The sequence below is a fragment of the Natrix helvetica genome (genome assembly GCF_964273705.1).
Source record: "Natrix helvetica genome assembly, chromosome: Z".
In the NCBI taxonomy this organism is placed as follows: Eukaryota; Metazoa; Chordata; class Lepidosauria; order Squamata; family Natricidae; genus Natrix; species Natrix helvetica.
In genome coordinates this window covers 132,077,565-132,102,561 of record NC_138554.1, presented here as the reverse complement: position 1 = coordinate 132,102,561, position 24,997 = coordinate 132,077,565, and the positions used below count along the sequence as shown (strand labels likewise).

Genomic DNA, 24,997 nt, shown 5'->3' with positions numbered 1-24,997 from the left:
ATAGCCATAATTAGTTTAGAACAGAGGTGGGTATTCAGCAGGTTCTGACCAGTTCTGGAGAACCGGTAGTGGAAATTTTGATTAGTTCAGAAAACCGGTAAATACCGCCTCTGACTGGCCCCTCCCCCAATCAATTCTCTGCCTCCCAAGTCCCAGCTGATTGGGAGGGAATGGGGATTTTGCAGTATCCTTCCCCTGCCACGGCCACCAAGCCACGCTCACAGAACTAGTAGTAAAAAAAATTGAATCCCACCACTGGTTTAGAAGCCCAGGAACAATATTCTATGCAGCCATAGAAAATATTAAAGAAGAATAAAACATCTGAAAACATTAAAAAGTGTTTTATACTTCTATACGCAGCTAAAATGTGCAGGAGAGTTTGTGCAAAATATAAATTATTGCAAGATCCATTGCCAAGTCCTGTTAGAGATGTGCGTGTGAGAGTTGGATTACTTTTTAAAAAATATATGCAGAGGATAGATTGTAAGGCTAAAAATCAGTGGGACCTCAGAGAAACATCAACATCATGATAAATTTTAAAGTTCCAAGTGAACTATTTTTTTCGATTCAGCATTCAGTCCGAGGAAGATTTTTTTCTGCAGATCAGGCACAACATTATTTTTGCTCCAAACATTGTCAGCTTTGGGAATATTAAAGATGTTATATGCAGAAAATCCTCTGGGTTTTAAAGATTAATATGAGCTGCTGTTCCAAAAATTAAAGTAAAATCTATGTTAGTTTTAATAGAAGCGTTAGAGCTTGTTCAGCATTAGAAAGAGATAGGCTACCTCAAACAGTTTTAAAGTTTATGCAAAGTTGCCATAAATCAGTGGTTAGAGCATTTATTCTGCATGATTTCAAATTCAGCCTTGAATAAGGTAGTCCTTGACTTAATAACCTTCTGTATATTGACTGAAACTACAATGGCACTAAAAAAAAGTGACTTATGAACATTTTTCACACTTATGAATTATGACTGTCACACTTCCTCATGTGATCAAAATCTGGCAACCCGCATATATTTTTGATGGTTGCAGCATCCCAGGGTCGTCTAATCACTGTTTGTGACCTTCCCAGCCAACTTCTGAAAAGCAAAGTCAAGGTGGAAAGTCAGATTTGTCAAATTGCACGGCACAGGTAATTGTCGCACAGCTGATCGTCAGAGCTTTTTTTTTAAAACTTTCTTAAGCATTTTTAAATGCTTTTAAAGTAAAAAAAATGCTTTAAAATTTTTTTTGAAGTTCCAATGATCAGCTGTGCAACAATCAGCTGTGCCATGCAAATATAAAGCAGGAAATTCTGCTTTCTAGTGAAACTAAATCGCGTGGGACAGTGTTTTTCCCCCCCCTCGCTGTTCTACTTACCTTTGCAGACTCAGGAAAGACTTCTTAGTGCCTGCAGTGCACATGTGCATGATGCACGTGTTTTGCGCACATGCGCGCGCAAAGCAAACCGGTAGCAGATTTCAGAGCATTTCACCTCTGGGTAGTTCTCTACCCAAAACTGCATTCAGTTTTGGTCGCCACGATGTAGAAAAGATGTGGAGATTCTAGAAAGAGTGCAGAGTGCAGAGAAGAGCAACAAAGATGATTAGGGGACTGGAGACTAAAACATATGAAGAACGGTTGCAGGAACTGGGTATGTTTAGCTTAAGAGAAAGAAGGACTCTGGAGGCTTCAGGAACCGTCTGGAGGCTTCCCTGAAGCCTTCGGAACGCTTAAAACCACCCTCCGAGCAAACCGGAAGTCACTTCCGGTTTGCTTGGAGGGTGGTTTTAAGCACTCTGAAGGCTTCAGGGACGGTCCCTGAAGCCTCTGGGGGGGCAGGGGAGGCTCTTTTCGCCCTCCCCAGGCTCCTATAAAGCCCCTGGAGCCTGGGGAGGGTGAAAAAAGCATGTAAAAATGGGGGGGTCGTGCGTTGTGTGTGCATGCGCACTGGGGGGGTTGCACATTGCATTATGGGGGCGGCACGCCTGCACTCTACCCCCCTGCGCTCCCCCCACTTGTGGCACGCGAGCCAAAAAAGGTTCGCCATCACTGCCCTAGGGTAAGCGATGGAGAGTCTGCGGGCTAAAAATCTAATGAGTAAAGTAGAATAGAATAGAATAGAATAGAATAGAATAGAATAGAATAGAATAGAATAAGAGTATGAAAAAACATTGGAGGTCTTCTAGTCCAGTCCTCTTCTTGGGCAGGAAACCTGATCCAATTTCTTCTTTAAAACTTCTAGTATTGGAGAATTCACCACTTCTGGAGGCAAGTTGTTCCACTGATTAATTGTTCTAACTGTCAGGAAATTTCTCCTCAATTCTAAGTTGCTTCTCTTCTTGATTAGTTTCCACCCATTGCTTCTTGTTCTACCCTCAGGTGCCTTGGAGAATAGTTTGAGTCCCTCTTCTTTGTGGCAAACCCTGAGATATTGGAACGCTGCTATCATGTCTCCCCTAGTTCTTCTTTCTATTAAACTAGACATACCCAGTTCCTGCAACCGTTCTTCATATGTTTTAGTCTCCAGTCCCCTAATCATCTTTGTCTATCACTACCAATGATTATCTGTTCCTATTTCTAAGCATGTCTTTGTAAGCAAGACATTTGTTAAGTGAGTTTTGCCCCGTTTATGACCTTTCTCCTCATTAAGTGAATCACTGCAGCTGTTAAGTTAGTAACACGGTTAAGTGAACCCACTGACATTGCTTGTCAGAAGGTCACAAAATGGGATCAGATGAACCCAGAACATTGCAATCTTCATAAATAATGTGTTAGTTGCCAAGAGTCTGGATTTTGATCATATGGCCATGGGGATGCTGCAAAAGTTGTAAGTATGAAAAATGGTTATGTCACCTTCTTCAGTACTGAGGCCGTTTTGAAGGGTCATTAAACGAACTGTTGCAAGAGGAGGACTTGGCTGTATGTCAGGGGTGTCCAAACTTGCCAACTTTAAGACTTGTGGACTTCAACTCCTAGAATTCCCCAGCCAGCATGGCTGGCTGGGGAATTCTGGGAGTTGAAGTCCACAAGTCTTAAAGTTGCCAAGTTTGGACACCCCTGCTGTATGTAGTGGTTTCTAGTCTAGCTTTCTTCCTTATTATTTTGGAGACTTTGCTACTTGTCAGAGTTTTACTCATTTTTGTTCATCGGTTCTAAGAGGCTCTGCCAGGAAGAAAAACACTGTCTAAAACTAATTTACCAAGAGGCAGAAACTGCACCCATTTCCCTAATAGGCTGTTAAGTATTTCACAGTAAAAAAAAAAAAAGATATCACTGCTACAGATATAACACGTATTTGCAAAGAGCTCATCTTAAAATAACTACGATGGCACTAAATTGAGTTTTGTATTTCCAGATGGCGAGCCAGACATGAAAAATAGCCTTTTAAAATAACATACAGCAACTATTATAAGAACATTGGGCTTGTTTGTTGCTCAGTCATAACCTTATTTTAAGTGCAGTCTGCATGTTGTGTATTATATTATCTAGGTCATTTGTGCACTTCGCCACTTTTCCGTCTGCATAAATGCTCCCTAAAGGAAATATTTGACTTATATACAAACCATAGCAAAACAGGTAATCCTCAACTTAAGATCAAAGTTCCAGACTTTATTGTGGTCATAAGTCAAGGACTTTAGTGGTGGGATCCTCCCGGTTTAACAATTGGTTCAGTGATTGCCAAGCCGCTGAAGAATCGTGAATCAGCCAAGAAGATAATGGTAGGAAAATAGCATGGGCAAGTGGGTGGACTCATCTGATCGTCAGGGTGAACCGGTTCGCTCCCAACTGATTGTCAGAGCTACTGATTTGCCTGAACTGGTAGAATCCCACCCAGTGGTGGGTTCTGGCGGCATACACATGGACGCGTGCATGTGTCTTAGCGCCTCCGCAACGCTCCAGCTGCTCAGCAGAACGTCATGCATGTGCTATATGCGCCGTGGACGGAAGCGCCAAAGACTTAAAAGACCGGTAAGGAGCACAGGCAGGTGGGTGGGCCCTCCGGAGTACCATACCGGAAGGGTATCCGGTGCTCCAGGCAGGCTCCAGTACACCCGTACCAGGGCATACCACCTGCAACCCACAACTGATCCCACCCCTGCAAGGACTGCTTATAAGAATTTTGGTCATCGGTCATTGCGGTCATAAGTCAAAGTACCTTGTCCCAAAGGTGCTTTTTTCAAGAGGCAACTGGACTTTCTGGTTTTTCTTTGAAGACATTTCACTTCTCATTCAAGAATCCTCTTCAGCTCTGACTGGATGGTGAGGAATGGTTCCAAGAAGGCTCCACGCCCATTTGCACCACTCTGATGACCCTGAGGACACAGATAAACCTCCAAGTGACCTCAACGACTCTATAAAACAATGCAAATGACCAGCTGTCTACCATGAATATAAATCCTTCCATTTCCTACTATCCAGTCAGAGCTAAAGAAGCTTCTTGGCTGTGAAGAGAAACATCTTCAAAGAAAAGCCAGAAAGTTCCAGTTGCCTCTTGAAAAAAGCACCTTTGGGACAACTAGGATTTGGATGACCGAGATTTTTCATAGACATCAAAGTACCTTGTTTCCAGATTTTATTTTACAACTACTTTTAATGTTGGTCATAAAGCAGAACGCAACAATCTCTAAGCGAATCATGTTATTGTTAAGCGAATCCAGAATATTCAATTGGAAAATGTAAAGGAAAAAAAATTGACGTAAATCATGGTCATGTGATCATGGAATGCTACAACCAGACATAAATGTGAGGTAGTTGCCCAGTTACCCAAAATGTAATCATGTGATTGTGGCAGTAGGGGGCAGCAGCTGCAACTTTGAGGATGGATCTTAAATAAGCATTTTGAAGATTGAACTTAGGTCATTAAAATGACTGCTTGTAAATTGAGAATTACCTATATATGTAATTAAAAGGTGAAGGTTTCCCTCGCACATATGTGCTAGTTGTTCCCAACTCTAGGTGGCAGTGCTCATCTTGGTTTCAAAGCCAAAGAGCCAGCGCTGTCCGAAGATGTCTCCATGGTCATGTGGCCGTCATGACTAAACGGCAAAGGTGCACGGAACACTGTTACCTTCCCACGAAAGGTGGTTCCTATTTTTCTGCTCACTCCATTGCATAGCGCTAGGGATTTGAACTGCTGAACTGCCAAACTTTCTGATCAACAAGCTCAACATCTTAGCCACTGAGCTACCATGTAACCTTATGTAATTTCAAATGCCTTGGTACCAAAAATTTAGGTTCTTTCTCCCTCCCTCTCTCTCTCCCTCCCTCCCTGCCTGCCCCCCCTCTCTCTGTAATAATTTTATGTCTGAAATACTGTAAATTTCAGACTTCAGGTTTCCCCTGCATACAAATCACCCATAAAATGATGAAAATTTCACAACACAGTTCATTTCTAACATACATACTCCATGTTTTGCAGCATTTACAACAAGAGGAAAACTGCACACTGGCAGCATTAAATAGCACATTAAAACTTCCTCATTGTGAGTGTGAAGTGTATGAAGTTCAAAAAGTGTTTTTTTTTTCATCACAATTTTTCATGGAATACCGAGTGACATTTTATGGAACCCCAGCTGAGAAGAGTTGTTGTAGGCCATCAATCATTTCCTTTCCCTGTACAGAATAAATATCCATACCTGCCTGTCAGATGGGCATTTTCCCATGACTAAGACTCCAAACTCTTCCCTCTTCCGTCCGAGGTACCCTGCATTCCCATGCTTTGAGTGACAGCTGTAAAAACCAATCATAACACAAACATTGTCAATGGTAATGACTTCCTTGGAGAGGTCCCCTGCATTGCCATACTTTGAGTGACAGCTCTAATACCCAATCCAATCATCACACAAGCATTATCAATGGTAATGACTTCCTGGGAGGAGGTGTCCTGTATTCCCATGCTTTGAGTGACAACTCTAACACCCAATCCTCATACAAACATTATCAATAGTAATAATTTCCTGGGAGGAGGTACTCTGTATTCCCACGCTTTGAGTGACAGGTCTACCACCCAATCATCACACAAATGTCAATGGTGATGATTTTCTGGGAGGAGGTACCTTGTATTCTCATGCTTTGAGGGACAGCTCTACCACCCAGTCATCACACAAACATCAATAGTAATGACATCCTGGGAGGAGGTACTCTGTATTCTCATGCTTTGTGTGACAACCCTAAACCCCAGTCATCATACAAACCAGAGGTGGGTTGCTCTATACTTGTTTTTATGGCAAAAGGCAATTTGCACATGGGTGCACGGTGTGCAGTGCCTGCACAAGCCCCGACAATCAGCTGGTTATCGCAGTGGCGGTGGATTGCACAATCAGGGAACTAGTAGTGACGGTAAGTGCAACCCACCGCTGATACAAACATTACCAATGGTAATGACTTCCTAGTAGAACCTCACGCATCACCAGCTTTATGCAGGGCAATTTATCTTTTTTTTCTTTCTCACAGCAGTCCTGTAAAGTTGGATGAGAAGTGATGAGTGGCTTTGTGCGTTAACAATGAATTCTGGATTCCCGAGTTTAGGCCTAACACTCTAGGCGCAGAAAATGAAATGAATGGCACGTAGGGACTTCCAATTCCTTTCCAAGCTTCCACAGAATTGGCAGAGTTTTCGTTCTCTCAATTAGTCCATTTCTATCACAGCTGATGCACCATGCTGCCTCCTTAATTGAATTTCATTCTGCTTTGTGTTAGTTCCAATGTCTCCCATAACAGAAATGGCTTGGAAAGCAGGGGGCATTTTGGGTGAATATATCTTATTATATGTTTATTGAATGGAACTGCTTTTTTTTTTAAAAAAAAGATAACTCTGGATAAAGATTGAAATTTGTAACATGAAGTTTTGTTTCAATCCTTGCTTTATGATTTAATCCCAGATCAACCCATTAAAACAGCTGTGGAAGCTAAAATATAATCTCTGCACTTGGGTATCCATTCTAACCTTTTCCTCTGCTTGAAACGTATCTCCATTATTTTCACTGTTGTAATTGGTGCAATCTGAACAGAAGGGCAATTACTATGGGACTATCATGTCACCCCCAAAACTTCTCTTTGTTGGGCAGACATACCTAGTTCCCTGCAATGTTTATTGTCAGGTTTAGTCTCTAGATCTCTTATCATTTTTATTTCTCTTCCCTGCATTCCTTCTGTGTACCTAAATAAGTAGCCTTCTGCTTTTTTTTTTTTATTCAGACCATATAGGACTATTTCTGCACATGAGCAGTCAAAGAGACTAATTGAATCTCCGTAATGTCTCAACATGGCATATATTTCTCCTCTGCATATCAGTGCAGGCATCTCTTCAAGATTGACGAAGTGCATCCACCAAGCCTTAAGGCATACATAAAGATAAATAATAAACTTACTCCAAGGTTTACTGGAAAGGATAGGCTTAGATATTTTGATTTAAAAATACTGTATATTATACCCGCCAAAAAAGTGGGTAGAAATGTCTGCGCATCTTCTACAGCAAATATTGTGGCAGGGAGGGAGAGGGATTGGTGTAGCGCCAATCAGTTGTTCTAGAAATGGCCACGGCGGCAAACGGACCATGGCGGTGAATGAGCGGTGGCAAACGGGCCGTGGTGAATGGGCTATGGCAAATGGGCCAAATGAATACCTGATGGATGCCGGGAGGCAGAGGCAGGGTTTTTTTTTTCTCCTTGGTTTTCTCCCCAAAAGCTTGGTGCGCCTTATAGTCTGGAGCATCTTATACTCCAAAATAATACGACAAATAAATAGTTTTTCAAATCACAATCCTCTGATGATGATGTCCCTGTTATATCTCTGGACTCATCCATATTAAATTAATCCTAGATGTCTTTTAGAGCTAAGCAAGGAATGCAGATTACCTACGGTAAAAATCTAAAGAACTGATTTATGTCGTTGGTTCTAGGAATTTTGTAAAATCTGAGGACAGCCCATCAATGCATTCCGATTTACGAAGTGCTAAACTGCACACCAAATATTATTTTGTTGTTGTTTGGGGTCCTATATCCTTCTTATTTGGAAAGGAACTATATAAATCTCATATAGCATTTATCTATATCAAAGGTATGCAGTCTTCAAGTTGAGGATTGCACTACTCCACTGAGCAGCCACTGGTAGTTCACACTTATTCATTTCTTTACTATTGATGGCTTTGTAGATAACAAAAATGTTACTCAATTATTAATTTATATAGTCTCTTAGAAAATGGTCTCCGGGTGAAAAAGAAAGATTAAGGTCTCCTAGTAGGCCACTGATATCTCCTAGATCATATAATAAATCAATCTATTAAATTATTACAATATTATAATTTAATAATGTAATGTAGCATAGAATATTACAATAAATATTATTTGCCACTCAGAATTGCTCAATAGTGAAAAGGGCAGCATATAAATTTAGTAACTAAATAGATAAGCACCCTCTAAACCAGGGGTGTCAAACTCAATTTCATTGAGGGCTGCATCAGGATTGTGTTTGACCTCCGGGGGGCTGGAGTGGACGTGGCCAGGGTGCATGGCCAGCTCGATGTCACTTATGTCAGGGGCGCCTATGGTGGCCCAAGCGCTCTGCCATAGAAAATGGGCCCTTGAGCTCTGTTCTCGGCTGTGACAGCAAAAACAGAGCTCGCAGCCATCCCAAACTCTATTTTCGCTAACAGAGGCACCGCGGGCTAGTCCTTCGCTGTTTCCAGGTTGGCCCCATCTAAGCACCTCGCGGGCTGGATCCAGACCCCGGGCCTTGAGTTTGACACCCCTGCTCTAAGCAGAAGAATAACATATTATTCTTTTTATGTTTTTAGTCAGTAGGAGTTACAAACAACGAATATCAATTAACAATTAATTTTAATCAATGATAAGCACTAGAAATGCTGGTCCCCAAATTAGGAATTTATGAAAAGGCAGTATAAATGTATACATGCAAATTCTGATTCTCCAGCATTTTTCCCTATTAATTACTACCAAAGGTAAAAGTTCCCCTCACACATATGTTCAAGTTGTTTCCGTTTCAAAGCCAAAGAGCCAGCATTGTCCGAAGATGTCTCCGTGGTCATGTGGCTGGCATGACTAAATGCCAAAGGTGCACGGATGCTGTTACCTTCCCACAAAAGGTGGTCCTTATTTTTCTGCTAGCATTTTTTACGTGCTTTCGAACTGCTAGGTTGGCAGAAGCTGGGACAAGTGAAGGGAGCTCAGTCCATTAGGGGCGCTAGAGGTTCGAACTGCTGAACTGCCGACCTTTCTAAATGACAAGCTCAGTGCCTTAGCCACTGAGTCACAATAGCTTGCTGTTGAGTTTTCTGTGTTAATCATGACTTATTTTTGAATTTTTGCCTAGATATTTATATTTGAAAACAACATCTACTATTGTGCCCATATCGGGAAACAAGCAATCCGTGTCGTATCCACTGGAAAGGACAAAGTGATTTTTAACGGACTCAGCGATTGGCTGTATGAAGGTAAGATGAGAATTGAAAAGTTGGCTAAATGCTTAATATTTCTGAGATGACTCTTTCGCATTACTAGAAGTTACATAAAATAGTTATACGATAGGAAGGGATTCTGGTCCAATTTCATATGACGACAGCTTTGATTCAAATTCTGTAAAAACTTTTAATGGAATAAAGTCTACACCCTTCTAAATCCCCCTCTTTTATTGCCTTGCAATTTTTACCATTAGGGCTAACTCTTAGTCAAAACCATTTTTTTTATTTTGAAACAGGAAATGACAGAGAACAACTTTGTTCCATCTTCAGTATGACAGTTATTCATAACATCTCTCAATCATGTTGTACGTATGAGATACATTCAATTCTTCATTTTTTTTCTCATAGTTTTCTCTCCAAACTTTTTCTTTCTTGCTTGCTTGCTTGCTTTCCTTCCTTCCTTCTTTCCTTTCTTCTTTCCATCTTTTTCCTTTTTTTCTTTCCTTCCCTCCCTAAAAGCACACACTCAAGAGCAAACATTGTACAGATAGTCCTTCCTTACCAAGTACATGTTCATCAACTATTAGAAATTATGATCATTAGGATCCTCCCGGTTTAACAACCAGTTCGGTGATGTTCAAGCTTTGTGTGTGTGTGTGTGTGTGTGTGTGTGTGTGTGTGCAGTTTGAAGAAATCTTCATTTCCTGGTTTCTTCGGATTTGTGCCCAGCTGATTTGTGCCGCACTCTGCTCTGTTAAAACTACTTTATTACATTCTGCCTATTATAGGGGAAACTTCCCAGTTTGGTAGCCTAGTCTTGGGAGCAATTAGATATGACTCTAAGGAACTTGGGGGTGGGGGGAGGAAGGGGAGAGATAATATTAGCCCTTTTGCAGTGCACAGTGACTCCAGACTAACTCTGTGCTTCACTCCCTGGGCGCTTCTCAGCAAGGGGTGAGAGATTGTGACTGATCCAAAGTCATCCAGTGAATCCCAAGATTGAGTAGGAAAAAAATCCTGAGTTGATGGAATGTGCAACTGAAAGAGGTGGGGGGGGGGGTCAGATGTCCTGAGCACTTTGCCAGCGAAAATGGGCTCCCGAATTCCGTTTTCGGCTGTGACAGCTTCGTGCAACCCTCTGCCAGTAAAAGTGACAGAGCTCCTGGAGCTCAGGAGGGCTGTGGGCCGGTCCTTCGCTGTTTCCAGGGCAGCCCCATGATCCAGATCTAAGCACCCCGCGGGCGGGATCCATCCTGTGGGCCTTGAGTTTGACACCCCTGTAATAGAATGTGTGGATGATCTTGGAGGACAAGGAAAAGAGATGCTGCCGAGGGCAGTGATGGCTAACCTGTTTGTTGTTGCGTGCCAAAAGCATGCGTATGCGCAACAGCATGCATGGCAGGTGTATGCGCAACAGCATGCATGGCATGTGCACCTGCACCCATAATGCAACGTGCACATGACCCAACCCCAACCCCTGCACATGCATGCACAACCCCCTCATGTTCCCCCCCACATGCATGCGCTCCCCCCACTCCACACTACGTTTTGGGCCTAGTAGGCCTCTCTGCAGCCTCCTGGGAGCAAAAATGGACCATGAGGGGTCCATGCAGTACCTCCATGCCCCCCCCCACGCATGCACAATGCCCCCCTAAGTGTGCGCATCTCCTGCACATGCCCTGCCCCCGTGCAATCGTGGCAGAGCCCCAAAATCATCTGGCTGGCGGGAAGTACACACTCGTGCGTTGGAGCTGAGCTGGAGCGACAGCTCTGTGTGCCATCTGTGCCAGGCGTGCCATAGGTTCACCATCAGAGGCCTAGGGTAATGATCAGACAAGAGAAGGAGAAGACCTCAGGGGCTTAATAGTCAAGGAAAGAAATTTACCAAGGACCCACCCACCTTAATGGATTAATTAGTTAAAAGTGGCAGGAGGACATCTTGGAAGAGTCTGTTAATGTAAACTTTCAGTAAAGTAGGTATAGCGCATCTACTGTTTGTGTTTGGTTTATCCAGGTGGGCTGATACTTTACAGCAGGGGTGTCCAAACTTGGGAACTTTAAGACTTGTGGACTTCAACTCCCAGAATTCCCCAGCCAGCCATGCTGGCTGGGGAATTCTGTGAGTTGAAGTCCACAAGTCTTAAAGTTCCCAAGTTTGGACACCCCTGCTTTACAGTCTATTACGGTTAGTTTTAATCTTCTGCGGGCTTCAGGCTTTCACATCAAAATATCTAAATACCTTGGAAAAGGTTGGTGCCCCAATCTGAAGACTGTGCTATTGAAAGTTAGATAATGTGTCCATTTCCATTTCAGTTGCGATCGGTTTTAATTAAAGACATGCCCTCACTCGCAACTTTAGGGTAGCTGTTGTTTTCTTTTCGTTTTCTTTTTTTTGGAGTGCCAGGATGCATTTGCACGCAGTTGTTAAGCGATGATTATGCTGTCAGCAGAGAAGCCCTTGTGTTTGCAGAAAGGCCATTCTGGATCAAATATGGCAGATGGGCCCTTTCATATCTGCTTATAGAGTTATAATGCAGTGCCAAGTTATATTTCCAGCTACATGGCCTCTCCTTTCGTGCATCAATCAAACGCTGCTTTGTATAGCCAGATCACGAAGCTTATTTCGTCATTTCTTCTGGAAGACGAGGTGAAGGGGCAATATGAATAAATGGAATAACGTGTCAAGATTGGCATGTTTTTCAAAACACCCAGGCCATGCTTTCAGCTTCCTCCTTTCCTGCTGGAGTGAATGTCTTCACCGCTTGAGAGGAGAGACAGTATCGGCTGGTTGGTTTAGAACTTGAAGATGCTTTCCTTGCATGGTGAGGGACAAGCTAATTGTCCCCATAAAGCAGTGTAATAAGGGAGTGAATAGGCAGTTCCTTGCTGAGACGGCTAAATAGCCTACTTTGTCTCGACTCACAAGCCATTGAGGTTGGAAAGCCTCAAAATAAGATATACCTGTTTTAGAAATGCAGAGACATATACCTGCCTATCCTTACTTCTTCTATATATATATATATATATATAAATGGCTGTGTGTGTGTGTGTGTGTGTGTTCCAGCATAACAATTTCAACCAAACTTGGTACATAAATGGCTTACTCTCTGGAAACAAATACTGTGGGGGTAAGACCCCCGTCACACACCTCAGGGTGTGTGTTCTGTAAAGATACAGCCTCTTGTACCTTAAATGGCTTCTACCGTACTGTCTTAAAATAGCTTATACTGTACCGTGCTGTGGAGTTGTACCATGGTAACAGTTCACAGTCCTCCACAAGGGGGCTCCCTCTGGTAAGGGGGAAAATCCAACATTAGAAATTGCAGCAACATTAATGGAAGGAGGGTTGGGATCAGTGGTGGGTTTCAAAATTTTTTAGAACCTCTTCTGTAGGTGTGCCCTGCTTTGTGGGAGTAGCTTGCTGGCCTTGTGACTGAGTGGGAGTGGCTTGCCGGCCATGTGACTGGGTGGGCATGGCCAACTTGTAAAATGTGGTGAAACTCACTTAATAACGCTCTTGCTTAGCAACCAAAATGTTGGCTCAGAAACTCTGGCATTTGAAGCACGCAAGTCTTAAAGCTGTCAAGTTACAAGACCCTTGCACCCCTAATCCTTTGGGGGGGAAAAACCCCAGGAGTGTTCAAACTTGACAGCTTTAAGACTTGTGGACTTCAACTCCCAGAATTCCTCCTCTCGCTCTTCATCTTGATGATGTGCGGACGGGTGGGGAGAGGGAGCTGGAACCGGTTCTAAATGGCACTGTAGATTTGTGGAACCTCTTCTATAGAAGAGGTTAGAACTGGCAGGAACCCACCCCTGGTTGGGATAAATAAATATCCAGGCAGTGTCGGGTTATCAGCTAGCAGCTTTGGTCACCACACTATAAAAAGATATTGGGACTCTAGAAAGAGTGCAGAGAAGAGCAGTAAAGCTGATTAGGGGACTGGAGATCAAAACATATGAATAATGGTTGCTGAAATTGGGTATGTCTAGTCTAGTGAAGAGAAGGACCAAGGGAGACATTATAGCAGTGTTCCAATATTTGAGGGGCTGCCACAGAGAGGAGGGACTCAAGCTATTTTCCAAGACACCTGAAGGACAGACAAGGAATAATGAATGGAAATTGATCAAGGAGAGATTCAATTTAGAAATAAGGAGAAATTTTCTGACAATGAGATCAATCAACCCATGGAACAGAAGTTGCCTTCAGAAGTGGTGGGAGCTTCATCATTGGAGGCTTTCAAGAAAAGACTGGACTGCTATCTGTCAGAAATGGTGTAGGGTCTCCTGTTTGGGTGGGGGGTTGGACTAGAAGACATACAAGGTCCTTTCTAACTCTGTTAATCTGTTAACCATTTGTGACCTTCCCATCCAACTTCTTAATGATCATGTGATTTGTGTTCTCCATAATGCAGCTGTTAAACAAGCACATGAGTCCTTAAGTAGAGTAAGGGATGCCTTCAGGATGAGGGAGGCCCTATGACCGATCCTAAATGCGAGACACTGCAATGGCCGTAACTTGAAACAGGTCGTAAGTAGCTTTGGGTGGGGAGAGGTCAGCCGTAACTTTGAACAGCTGTTAAGGGACTAGTTGTATCTCCAAGACTACCTGTATACCCTAAGAGAGATACACAAACATATGCCATTTATTTTATAAACCCAGAATTTTCTCTTTAATATGTCAATGTTCATTGACATTCAAGATGCGTTTCCTTGCACCCTCCATAAATCTGCCATTGGCTAAAACTTCTCTTCAAAACATCATACTTAAGTTGTCTCCTGATGATATGGAAAACCAGATATACAGTCAAATCAATCAGCCCTGATGTAATGGAATAATCTGCTTAAGTGGATTTAGCCAGGAGGTTACAGGCTGAGAATCAGATTAATTGTAACATGAAAGGCTAGATTATAATGATTTGTGGGAGCTAAAATTGGCATTAGCAATCCATTTGTAGAATCTATTGTTTGCTATGACAGGAACACTTTTTGGATATATTTTTTTTCCTGGAAATTAACTTCAGGAGACAGCAAAAATATATATTACTCTCTTCTACGTGTTTGTTTCTAAAAAAAATTCTTTTCTACATGTTTGGGGTAAAGTATTATTGGCTTGTGATCAGAGGTGTTATTCTACTGGTTCGTCCAAGGAGCGGCGGTGGCCGGAGGCTCCGCCCACCTGCACAGACGTCATCACAGATGCTCTGTGCATGCGCAGAAGTTCCTGCACATGCAGAGAACCAGTGTGTGAGCACTCCCAGTTCCGAACTGGTAGCAAAAATAAGAGGAATCCATTACTACTGGTGATGTGCCATGCGAGGATCAACTCCTAGCATCATAGATAGCATGGAGGAAATAATCTCTTAGATGAGTAATGTTGATTACATCAAGTTGATGTCTAAGATATATAAAACCAAAGTTTGTTATCTTATTAGAACAAACCCATAGATGTGCAACGAGATCTGTTTTCTTCTTGGCTCCTGGCATTCCCTTAACTGCCGTGCCTCTTGAGTTATGGAATATATTTTCCTTCCTGTTTTGTTATTCTGTTGTTTTATTCATCCCTTTTGGTTTCTGAACAAAAACAGGCACAGGAATAACCAGGGCGCCGTTACCGACAGTATACTGACTTCAGACGGTTTACCTATGAATATAAATGCTTCTGTTGTCGCCTGTCGACTGCCAGCAGAGCTATCAGCAGAGTCAGACAAGGAGGAGGGGGAACCTGGGCCGGCTTCGGAGGTTTCGGAAGGCTCTGGTGAGGAAGCAGAATCAGAGGCATATGCAGAGCCAGGGCCTTCCATCCTACCCCAGATGGAGAGGCCGCTGTCTTTGGGACCGGAGCTGAGTGAGGGGGAGGAACAGATGGGGTCCGTCCCAGAGGCACATATGCATAGGGAGGAAAGGAGAGGAGAGCAACGGAAAGCAATAAGCCAGCTCTCAGGGAAAAGAAGACCTAGACGGTAGCTGGCTGGGAAATAAATAGTAGGGGTTTGGGAGTGGCCAGTTGTCACAGAAAACCATTCACTTCCCAGTGTACATCAATCACATCAGATTCCTTCGCCAGAACCAGGTTTGTTGGAACTAATTGCTCTGTATTGAGGCGCCAACGGAATCTCCCCGCTGGGAAATAATAGGGAGTGAATTTGCTTCAGCCGATGTGTACAGAGAGTCTTCTTGCGCTGTTTTTAGAAGGGGAAAAGACTTTCACTTCTGCCTCATTACTTTTGGTTTTGTTTATCCAACATGAAGACTGTTCCTGCCCTGACTTTTTAAAAGGGGGGGGGGGTTGTGTTACTCGTGAATAAGTGTTTCTCATGGATTGTGAAGGCTGGGGCCGAACAGCTTGCATCATTGGCGGGTGTAAGACCGTGATGGCGAACCTATGCCACACATGCCAGAGGCGGCACACACAGCCCTCTCTGCTGGTTCGCCCGCCATCGCCCCAGGGTCAGATCTCCGTGGCATTTCTTTCATGAGCTTCTGTTTCCCTGCAAACAACAAAACAGAAGCTCATGAAAGAAAAAGATCTTACCTCTTGCCGATGTTGGGATGCCCCGCCTCCAGGCGGCCAGCTGGTCTTCGGGTCTCTGCTGCGCATGCGTGCATGCGGTCATTTGTCACATGTCCATGCATGTGCATGTTGGTATGCATGCGCCTTTCAGTTTGGGCGTATGGCACGCACCATTTGGGCACTTGGTGTCTAAAAGGTTCGCCATCAGTGGTCTAGGACAACATGACAATTTTGATGCCGTCCCCCGTCACCTCACCCGGCTGATTCACTACAGGGCAACTCACTGTGGGCTACTCACCACAGGAAAACTCACAGCAGGAGAATGCCAGAGATGAAGGGAACAATGTCCTCTTCCTCTTCCTCCTCCTCTGTAGCTCGGTAGGGGAGGGAATTTGGGGAGGACAAAGCGGGGAGGGGAAGAGGGATTTCCCCCTCTCCCACCAGAAAAAAGATCAAGGGATATTGGGGTCACAGGTGGGTTCCTATTGGTTCGGACCAGTTCGTCCAAGTAGGTAGTAATTTGGCCGGACATGCCCCCTATCACCATAGGCACCGCCATCTTGTTTTTTGCCGGATGGAAAGGAAGGGAAATGGTGACAACAATCTTTGAAGCCTTTTCTGCTGCAGTCCACCTTCTCTTCTTCCTCAGGCAGGACCATGACTCTTAAATACCTCATGAGAGGATTCCAGGAATCAATCCTTCCTTTTTCCCTTCTTTTCAAATAATATGAATAGTACTAAATAACATAAATAAAACCATATCCTATGGTTTATGTTGCCTGTAAGGCATGAAGATCTTTTAACTTGAAAAATTGGGATATAAATAATTATAATAAAAACAACCGGCCAAACTACATTTGGATTGTTTGAAGAAATAGGCCTTAAAGTTTTCTGAGCTGACTTTTTGAACTATTGTATTTGTGCATAGAGACATTGCTGAACATTTCCTGAACATTTATCCACCATATAACTATCTTATGGGAAAAGCAGGGTTTGTAGCAAGAGAGTTACTGGGCAAATCTTAGTGTCAGTTTGTGCCTCAAGCACCATTGCTGAGTTCTTTTTGCTCCTGAGGTGATAAGCAACCTAGGAAATATAACCCAGAAAGATCATTACTTTTCTGTGGTTTTTATAATACTTACTACGCTGATGCCTCATATTTTCTTTACTTACAGTTTTGCAATATCTCAGTGAAGGGATAGTTTATCACAGTTTTGATCAGTAGGCACCGCCATCTTGTTTTTTGCCAGATGGAAAGGAAGGGAAGTTGGGTTTTTAATGCATTAAAATGAGGGTTTTTAATGCATTATTTACAGCTATGGTACCTTCAAAAGGTCTCTTCCATGTTGGCAGATGCATAGCCTGCTGTGGGTTTTGGGGGGGATGGTCTCACCCTCCATCCCAATAGAGCCACACAAGACCTCTTCTAAAGTCACACTTACTGGATTGCTCCTAGCATCCCATGCCATGTTTGTTTTATGACCTGGTGCCACTAAATCAGTGATGGCAAACCTTTTCGGCACTGAGTGCTGAAACTGGAGCATGCTGGAGCCCCAGAACCTGGAAGAGAGCAGCTGGCTGGTGCCCATAAGCGTGGCATCCAGCTGCTCTTCCGGGGTCCGTCACGAGCATGCCGGAACCAGCTGGCTGGCATATGCACATGCCAGAATTTGGAAGAGCAGCTGGCGATGCCACACATGTCCACAGAGAGGAGTCTGCATGCCACCTCTGGCACCTGTGCCATAGGTTCAGCATCATGGCACTAGATTATTCTTGATTTGATGCTTTATTCCTTCTGGATCTTCGTCACACTACTATCTCAATCCCATCCCAGCCAGCACCAAACAGCAAGGAAAGATTCCCCCATAACTCTGGGGAACTCATAATCTCTCAGCTATGTTAACACTTCATCGTTGGGTTTTAGATTCCTGGTTTTATCTACACAGCTCCATGGGGATAAGTAGATGGGATTATTTAAAGGCAAAAGTGAAGGGTAGCCTTGAGGTATTCTTTCCTCTAGCAAGCCAAATCTTTCTCTTGCCCCGAGGCTGTTATAATTAATGTTACAAGGTTATAATTAATCCAAGAATCACTCAGTTGAATAACCATTTAACCATCTTTTAAACAAATTAGTAAATAGATGCCTAGAACCCTGATATGCTTATGCTGATGGCATAAATATTTGATCTTTATCAATATCAACTATGATATTTGATATCATGTATTAATAAGTACTTGGGGTGGGGGGGACTGTCACAGAGAAGAAGGGATCAACCTGTTCTGCAAAGCACCTGAAAAATGGTCTGCCAAAAACTGCCAAAGAAACAGCCCATTTTTCAGGCCAAAAACAACCCTGAAAATGGCCTGGAAAATGGCCTAAAAACAGCCTGAAAACAGCCCCAAAATGGCCAAAACAGCCAAAAAACAGGCATGCACATGCCAGCCAGCTGGTCTTTGTGTTTCCGATGCTCCGGTGCACACATCCACATGCATGCATATGCATTCCAGTTTGGACACTTGGTGCCGAAAAGATTCGCCATTACTGCTATAGGATCTTTTGCTCAAGCAGTAGGTTGATGGTCTCCAAGATCCCTTCTAATACTCTTATTCTATGTTCTTTGTTCTAAATCCATGATGGCGAACCTATGGCACGCATGCCACAGGTGGCACATGGAGCCATTTCTTAGGGCATGCAAGGCGTTGCACTGTCAGCTCCAGCTGATTTTGGCCTTCATTGTTGGCTGTTTTTCGCATTCAGGAGGCTTCGAGCAAAAAACAGTCCAACGCACAAACCGAAAGTTCGGGAACGGACTTCCAGTTTGCGCGTTGAGTCGCTTTTCTCCCTCCAGAGGCTTCAGGGAAGCCTCCTGAAACCTCCGTAGGGTGAAAAACAGTTCTACAGCAACTCGGAAGTTGGAAAAAAGGCCGTTTTCGGCTCTGGAGGGCTTGTGGCGGGCTGGGGTTGGCCATTTTCGCCCTCCCCAGTCTCCTAGAAAGCCTCTGGAGCCTGGGGAGGGAGAAAAATGGGTTCACCAGGCCATCGCGCGGCAAAAGCAGGAAAAGGGCTGGGGGTCGTGCCCATGCGCAGGGGGGAGGGCAGCATGTGCACGCTCCCCCAGGGCTCCCCCCTCTTTTGGCATGTTATGGCAAAAAGTTTAGCTCTCAGTGTTCTAAATAGATTGCGTAAATAGCTCAAGACTGTTGATTCTTCGCATAGGTTGAAACATCAAGTTAGGAGGAATAAATTCTTATCTATCGTTCCTTGTAGTTCATGCAGCATTTGCTCAGAGAATTTTAAAGTAATATTCCAGTTGCAATCTTGCTGGACATTTAAATACCCTACAGGCCATAAGAAGCGAAATCATCTCTGAATGTATGCTTTTCGTTAGGTTTATGGCAGTTTAAAGCTCATATCGGTGAAAGCCAGCACAATCTGACTTAATGCTCAATGGGCCATCTTTGCTTTTAAGTGATATTATTGCAATTTTCATTTGTTTCAAAAGATCCTAAACATCATCTATGATGGTTATCAATGTGAATCAATAGAGGCATCCAGGCTGAACAGGCTGCGAATTTCCCATTAAAAAATGAAGGCATGGAAGAGTTCATGCCTTCTCTAGTAGCAATCTTCCCCCAAGCCATAGATTATTAACTATTTGCAGAGCTGGTCAATGATGGAAGATCAATTCACTTTGTGATGTTGCTTTTGCTTTTAATCATGAGCAACTTGTCGTAATGATGATGAACCCCAACTATAAAGAAAATACGTGCTGAACCACAGTCTGATTCTACATGGATGACATCTGTTCTACGCTCTGCATTAACCAATCTCATTTTCCACTTTCTTACTCAGTGTTTGCAATCACTAATATAGGATGTTTCATAATTCAATCAATGGGAAGTACATACAGATAATCCTCAATTTACAATAATTCGTTTAGCAACTGTTCAAAGTTACAGCAGGATTGAAAACAGTGTCTAATAACTGTTTCAGCAACCCCAAAGTCGTGTGATTAAAATTCGGGCACTTGGCCACGAGCATCTATTTACAATGGTCACAATGTCTGAGGGACATTTGATATTGGAGTCTTGGTGGACAACTAGTTAAATATGATCAAGGAGTGTGCGGGGCAGTCAAAAAAGCCAATACAATCCTAAATTGCATTAACATCAAGATCATGTGAGGTACTATCGATAATACCACTCTATAAATACTTAGTAAGGGCACACCAGGAATACTGCATCCAGTTTTGGTCACTACCCTATAAAAAAGATGTTGAGACTCTAGAAAGTGTGCAGAGAAGAGCAACCAAGATGATTAGGGGACTGGAGGCTAAAACCTATGAGGAACACTTGCAGGAACTGGCTGATCCAGTGAAGAGAAGGACCAGGGGAGACATGATAGCAGTGTTCCAATATTTGAGGGGCTGCCACAGAGAGGAGGGAGTCAAGCTATTTTCCAAAGCATCCAAAGGCCAGACAAGGAACAATGGATGGAAACTGTTCAAGGAGAGATTCAACCTAGATAGAGGGAGAAATTTTCTGACAGTAAGAACAATCAACCAATGCAGAAGCTTGCCTTCATAAGCTGTGGGTACTCCATCAGTGGAGGCTTTCAAGAAGAGACTGGACTGCCATCTGTCAGAAACAGTGTGTGGTCTCCTGCTTGGGTGGTGGGTTGGACTAGATGACCCACAACGCCCCTTCCAACTCTGTTACTCTGTTATAAACATAACTGAAAAGTGGAAATAAATCTACTTTTTTTCATTGTCTTGACTATGAGGATGGGGGAGTGGCTGAAAACATTAAGAGGGGACTAATCTGCATTTTGGGATTTTGCATGGAACATGCATCGTTATATAGCATCTTGGAGTTGTTTATTCCCGTGAATAAATAACTTTTATTAAGCTACTGTGAAGTAAATGCCTTACCCAGAATTAGAGCCAAAGCTTTCTGACAAACAGCTGCGATCTTTGGTTTTTGTATCCTGGGTTGTTGTTGTTGTTGGTTTTTTGGCAGAGAATTTTCTTCTTTCTTGAGTGTGACAGCATTAATCTTCTCATCACCATGGTTTCACAGGCGCTACTGTGTTCTGAAATTCTCATTATTTCTGAGATAATATTTTTGGACATGACTTGCCATCTAGTGGTAGGATTCCATTTCCCCCCCCCCCTCCCCACAAGGCCAGGCTTCGAAATATCAGTCAAATGCCCGTAATAAAGCAGAGATTATATAATTGACAAGAGATCCCAAATCTAATTTAAAGGCTACTTAAAATTAGTAGGACTGATTCAGGTTTTAAAATGAAACAATTTGGATTTCTTCTTCTGAGTTTCTAACAGGTAAAACTTCCTTCTTCGTGAAACAAGTTGTTCCTTGATTTTGTGAGTTACGTGATGAATTGATAGGTCTTGTGCAGGGGTGTCAAATGATTTCATTGAGCACCGCATCAGGGTTATGTTTGGCCTCAGGGGGCGGGGGTGGGCGTGGCCAGCTCGACATAACTCGTGTCCGGAAGCGCCTGTGGTGGCCCAAGCGCTCTGTCAGCAAAAATGGGCTCCCAAGCTCTATTTTTGGCTGTGATGGCCTCAGCCCTCCCGAGCTCCATTTTGGGTAGCAGAGGCACTGTGCGCCAGTCCTTTGCGGTTTCTAGGGCGTCCTCATGGGCCAGATCTAACCCCCCCATGGTGTTGATCCAGAGGTGGGTTGCTGCCGGCATTACCGCCAGTTCGGTGTGCAAAAAACTTTGCTTGCTTCACTCGCTCACAAACCAAGCACACGCCCCGTGCACTTGCGCATTTGCACTTAAAAAGGTCTGCGCATACGCACAAGGTTAGAAAAGGGGGGGGAAATTAACATTTTTGCAATGAAGATAGTTCTGTGCATGCGCAGAAACAAAAATCAAGATGGCGCCAGCCCCGATAAAACCAGTTCAGGAGCGTGGCTGGCCGAGTTACTTCCTACTCGGCCAGACCAGTACCATCTTGTTCAGCCAGCATTTCCCTTTGAATGGCTGTAATGATAAAGATCACTTATGGACGTTCTATTTCTCCATTCGTCTTGGTGTCAAGAATTGCCATTGGTATTTTGGTATCCATTTATATCTAACATTGTTTGGGACCAAATCACCCTGATGTCAGACCCAGAAGCCATGTTTTACATTGGGGCCTTCAGGCCTGCCCCATTTTGTACTGTGGGAAAAATGGGCAGGGGGGGTTATATCGAGTATGGGTGATATATAGTCAAAATAACATTCTTTTCTCAGAGAGTCAAGGTCGTCTTGCCCTGCAGCTGCGAAGGTGTGACTGGGAGGCATCTCCTGTTTTTGGATGGTGCCTGATTGGATTGTGTGATGGACATGTGAATGCTGGGCAGGGATTTGAACTTTCACTCGGGTGGGGAAAACCTGGAAACTTTCAGATTCGGGTTTTCCAAGATATGCCCATACGACATCTCTAATAAAATGGAACTTTGAGGAAACAAAAGCCTCGGAGTTTTCTTTCATTGGTGGTGTTACTTGGAACCCTGACATTAACCCGAATCTGACACCTGAGAAACCTAATCTTCTTCCTGGGGGGGTGGAGGTGTCTGTCAATGTGCAGCGATCAGAAAGCGACTCATCAGTGGCCACAGTGGTAGAACCCAACACAAGGAAAAATAGTGGAAGCAATCTCCCAGTTACATCATTATGATCATTCAAAGTTATGGTGGACTTTCCCCCTCACAAAAAAAAGCTATGGATTTCTGACAACTGTATATATCTCCATGGTCACATGACTGCAGTTACTTGACAGGCAGTTGCAGCAATCCAGTGGTGGGTTACAACCGGTACACCCGTACCGGTTGTAACAGTTACTGCAGTTACTTGACAGGCAGGTACCTTCTGGGAGCACCAGGTACCCTTCTTAAATTGAGTCGAGGCCTGTGAAGTGCCTTGAGTTACGATTGTCAAGACTTGTGATGGAGGCTTCCGGTTCCGGCGGCTACGGCGACAGGCAGATCGCTGCCTGCTCCAGCTCTCCCGGTGGGCTTCCCCCGCTTCTGGGGGGGCACAAGACGCCTTGGAGGGGCGTCTTGCCGAAGGAACGGCTCGCGGAGGGTCCTGGCGTCGGCGGCGGCTGGCGGGGGCTCCTCCGCTTCGTTCTAGGCATCGGGGAGCAGTTTTGGAGGACGTGCGTGCGCACGCGTCTCGCCCCATGCCGATCGGAGAACACACTTCCGAACGAAGCAGCGGCAGTATGGTGAGAGGCTTCCTTTCTGCATTCCTTCGCTTTTGAATTGATGAACTTTTCAGCACTTTTAAAAAGTTAAACTTTCGGATCCCTGCTGGAGGTGCGGCTAGAGGGAGGGGGATTTCCCCCCCTCCCTCGGACAAGCGGCTTGAAAAGACTTTCCTTCCATCCCCAGAGAGGAGGAGGGGGGAGAGCCAACTAATGATGCCCCACCCCTATAAAAGTGATTTTCATTCGACCTAGCTCCAGAACTAATGGATGAACTGAGAACCTTTTGAACTTTTAAAAATTTTACTATGCCTCTGAGCCCAAAGCTGGCAGGGCAAGATGGCACACTTCCGTTGTCTTCATGAACTGTGAAACCTGACTCCACCTTTAAAATTCAGGCTTCCGGTCTTTGTCTCCGAGTCACCCAGAGGAATTTCTTGTGGATTGCTACTTTCTGAACTCTTTGGAGAAAAAAAACTTTCATCTACTGCTAGAGTGACTAAAGAAATCCCCATCTGTTTGGATCCTCTGCCTTCTGAATTCGCCTGCCTGCTCTACCTCTCCAGCTGCCCAGTCTCTACTTTGACTGATCTCCTTGCTTCATAAACCATGTCTCCAAAAAGACCACCTCCTGGAAAGCCTGGCTTTGCTACTTCTGCTCCAACGTCTGCAACGTCTAGTCCAGCTACACAGTCAAAGATATCAGAATTGATGCAACCCAAGACTACAGAGATAGACTTCCAACAAATGCTTCAACAAATTTTACAAGGCCAGGAGGAAATTAAGAAACAGTTAAGGGAAATGAAAGATGAAATTAAACAGAATCAAGCCCAAATCTTTAAGAACTCACAGAGACTGGACCTTGTGGAGGGTGGGGTGGCGGAGGCGAGGGGGGGGGTAGAGGCCTTACAGAAGGGGAACAAAGAACTTGATATCCAACAAATGAAAGCAGAGTTTGAAAGAATGTCCTTTTATCTTAGATTTCAAAATGTAATAGAAGCAGATGGGGAAAATATAAGGGACATTATGACTAACATTCTAGCTGAATACATACACAAAGATAAACAGCAGATGGAATGGGAGATAGATCTAGCTTATAGAGTGAATTCAGCATATGCCAGAACACATAATGTACCCAGGGAGGTTCATATTAAATTTCTTAGGAAAACCACAAGAGATGAAATTCTGGGTGTACAAAGGGGGCAAACACTGACATACCACGATAGGGAGATAACCATTCTAAAGCAGATTCCCAAAAAAATTAGGGAAAAAAGGAAAAGTTATTCGCAATTGGCGAATAAATTATACCAGAAGGGGGTGTGGTTTAGATGGTTGATGCCTGAAGGTATGCTGATATTCTGGGAGGAGACAAGAATCAGAATCAACACACCCATAGAGGCACAGGCCTTTATGGAAAAAAACAAAGCGAACCTAGAAAAAACAGATGATACTACAACGGTTATACAGGACACGGGAGGGGCCGGAGCTCTGCCAGCGGGGGGTGAAGGGGCAACACCAAGAAAGCTCAGATCACAAAAATAAATAAGAAAACCACAATGTTATAAACAGACCGAAAGTATTAATGAATTTACAACTAGACTATATATTATAATTATATAAACTGATTGAAAAGTATTTTTTCTAGAATTAATATGCTGATTTTTTTTATGACTATGTAATAAGGTTTGATATTTTGATGTAACCTAGGAGTCTGGAGGGAGGGGGCGTCTGCCATACTTGCAACTGCCAAAATTTGTAACTATTCCACTTACCCTTTTCCGCATAAATGTTTTTAAAAAAACCAATAAAACTTCTTGAAAAAAAAAAAAAAAAAAAAAAAAGACTTGTGATGGAAATT

The 24,997-nt window shown here is 43.6% G+C and overlaps 1 protein-coding gene across 4 annotated transcripts in view; it reads left to right on the top strand.

Moving 5' to 3' along the window:
* The window catches only part of DPP6 (dipeptidyl peptidase like 6), a 609,699-nt gene that overhangs the window by 487,774 nt on the left and 96,928 nt on the right, over positions 1–24,997 (top strand). For all 4 annotated transcript variants that reach the window (XM_081932663.1, XM_081932661.1, XM_081932662.1 and 1 more), the window contains one exon: positions 9,318–9,438. In XM_081932663.1, the coding sequence (XP_081788789.1) occupies positions 9,318–9,438 (121 nt within the window). The remainder of the gene's footprint in view (positions 1–9,317; positions 9,439–24,997) is intronic.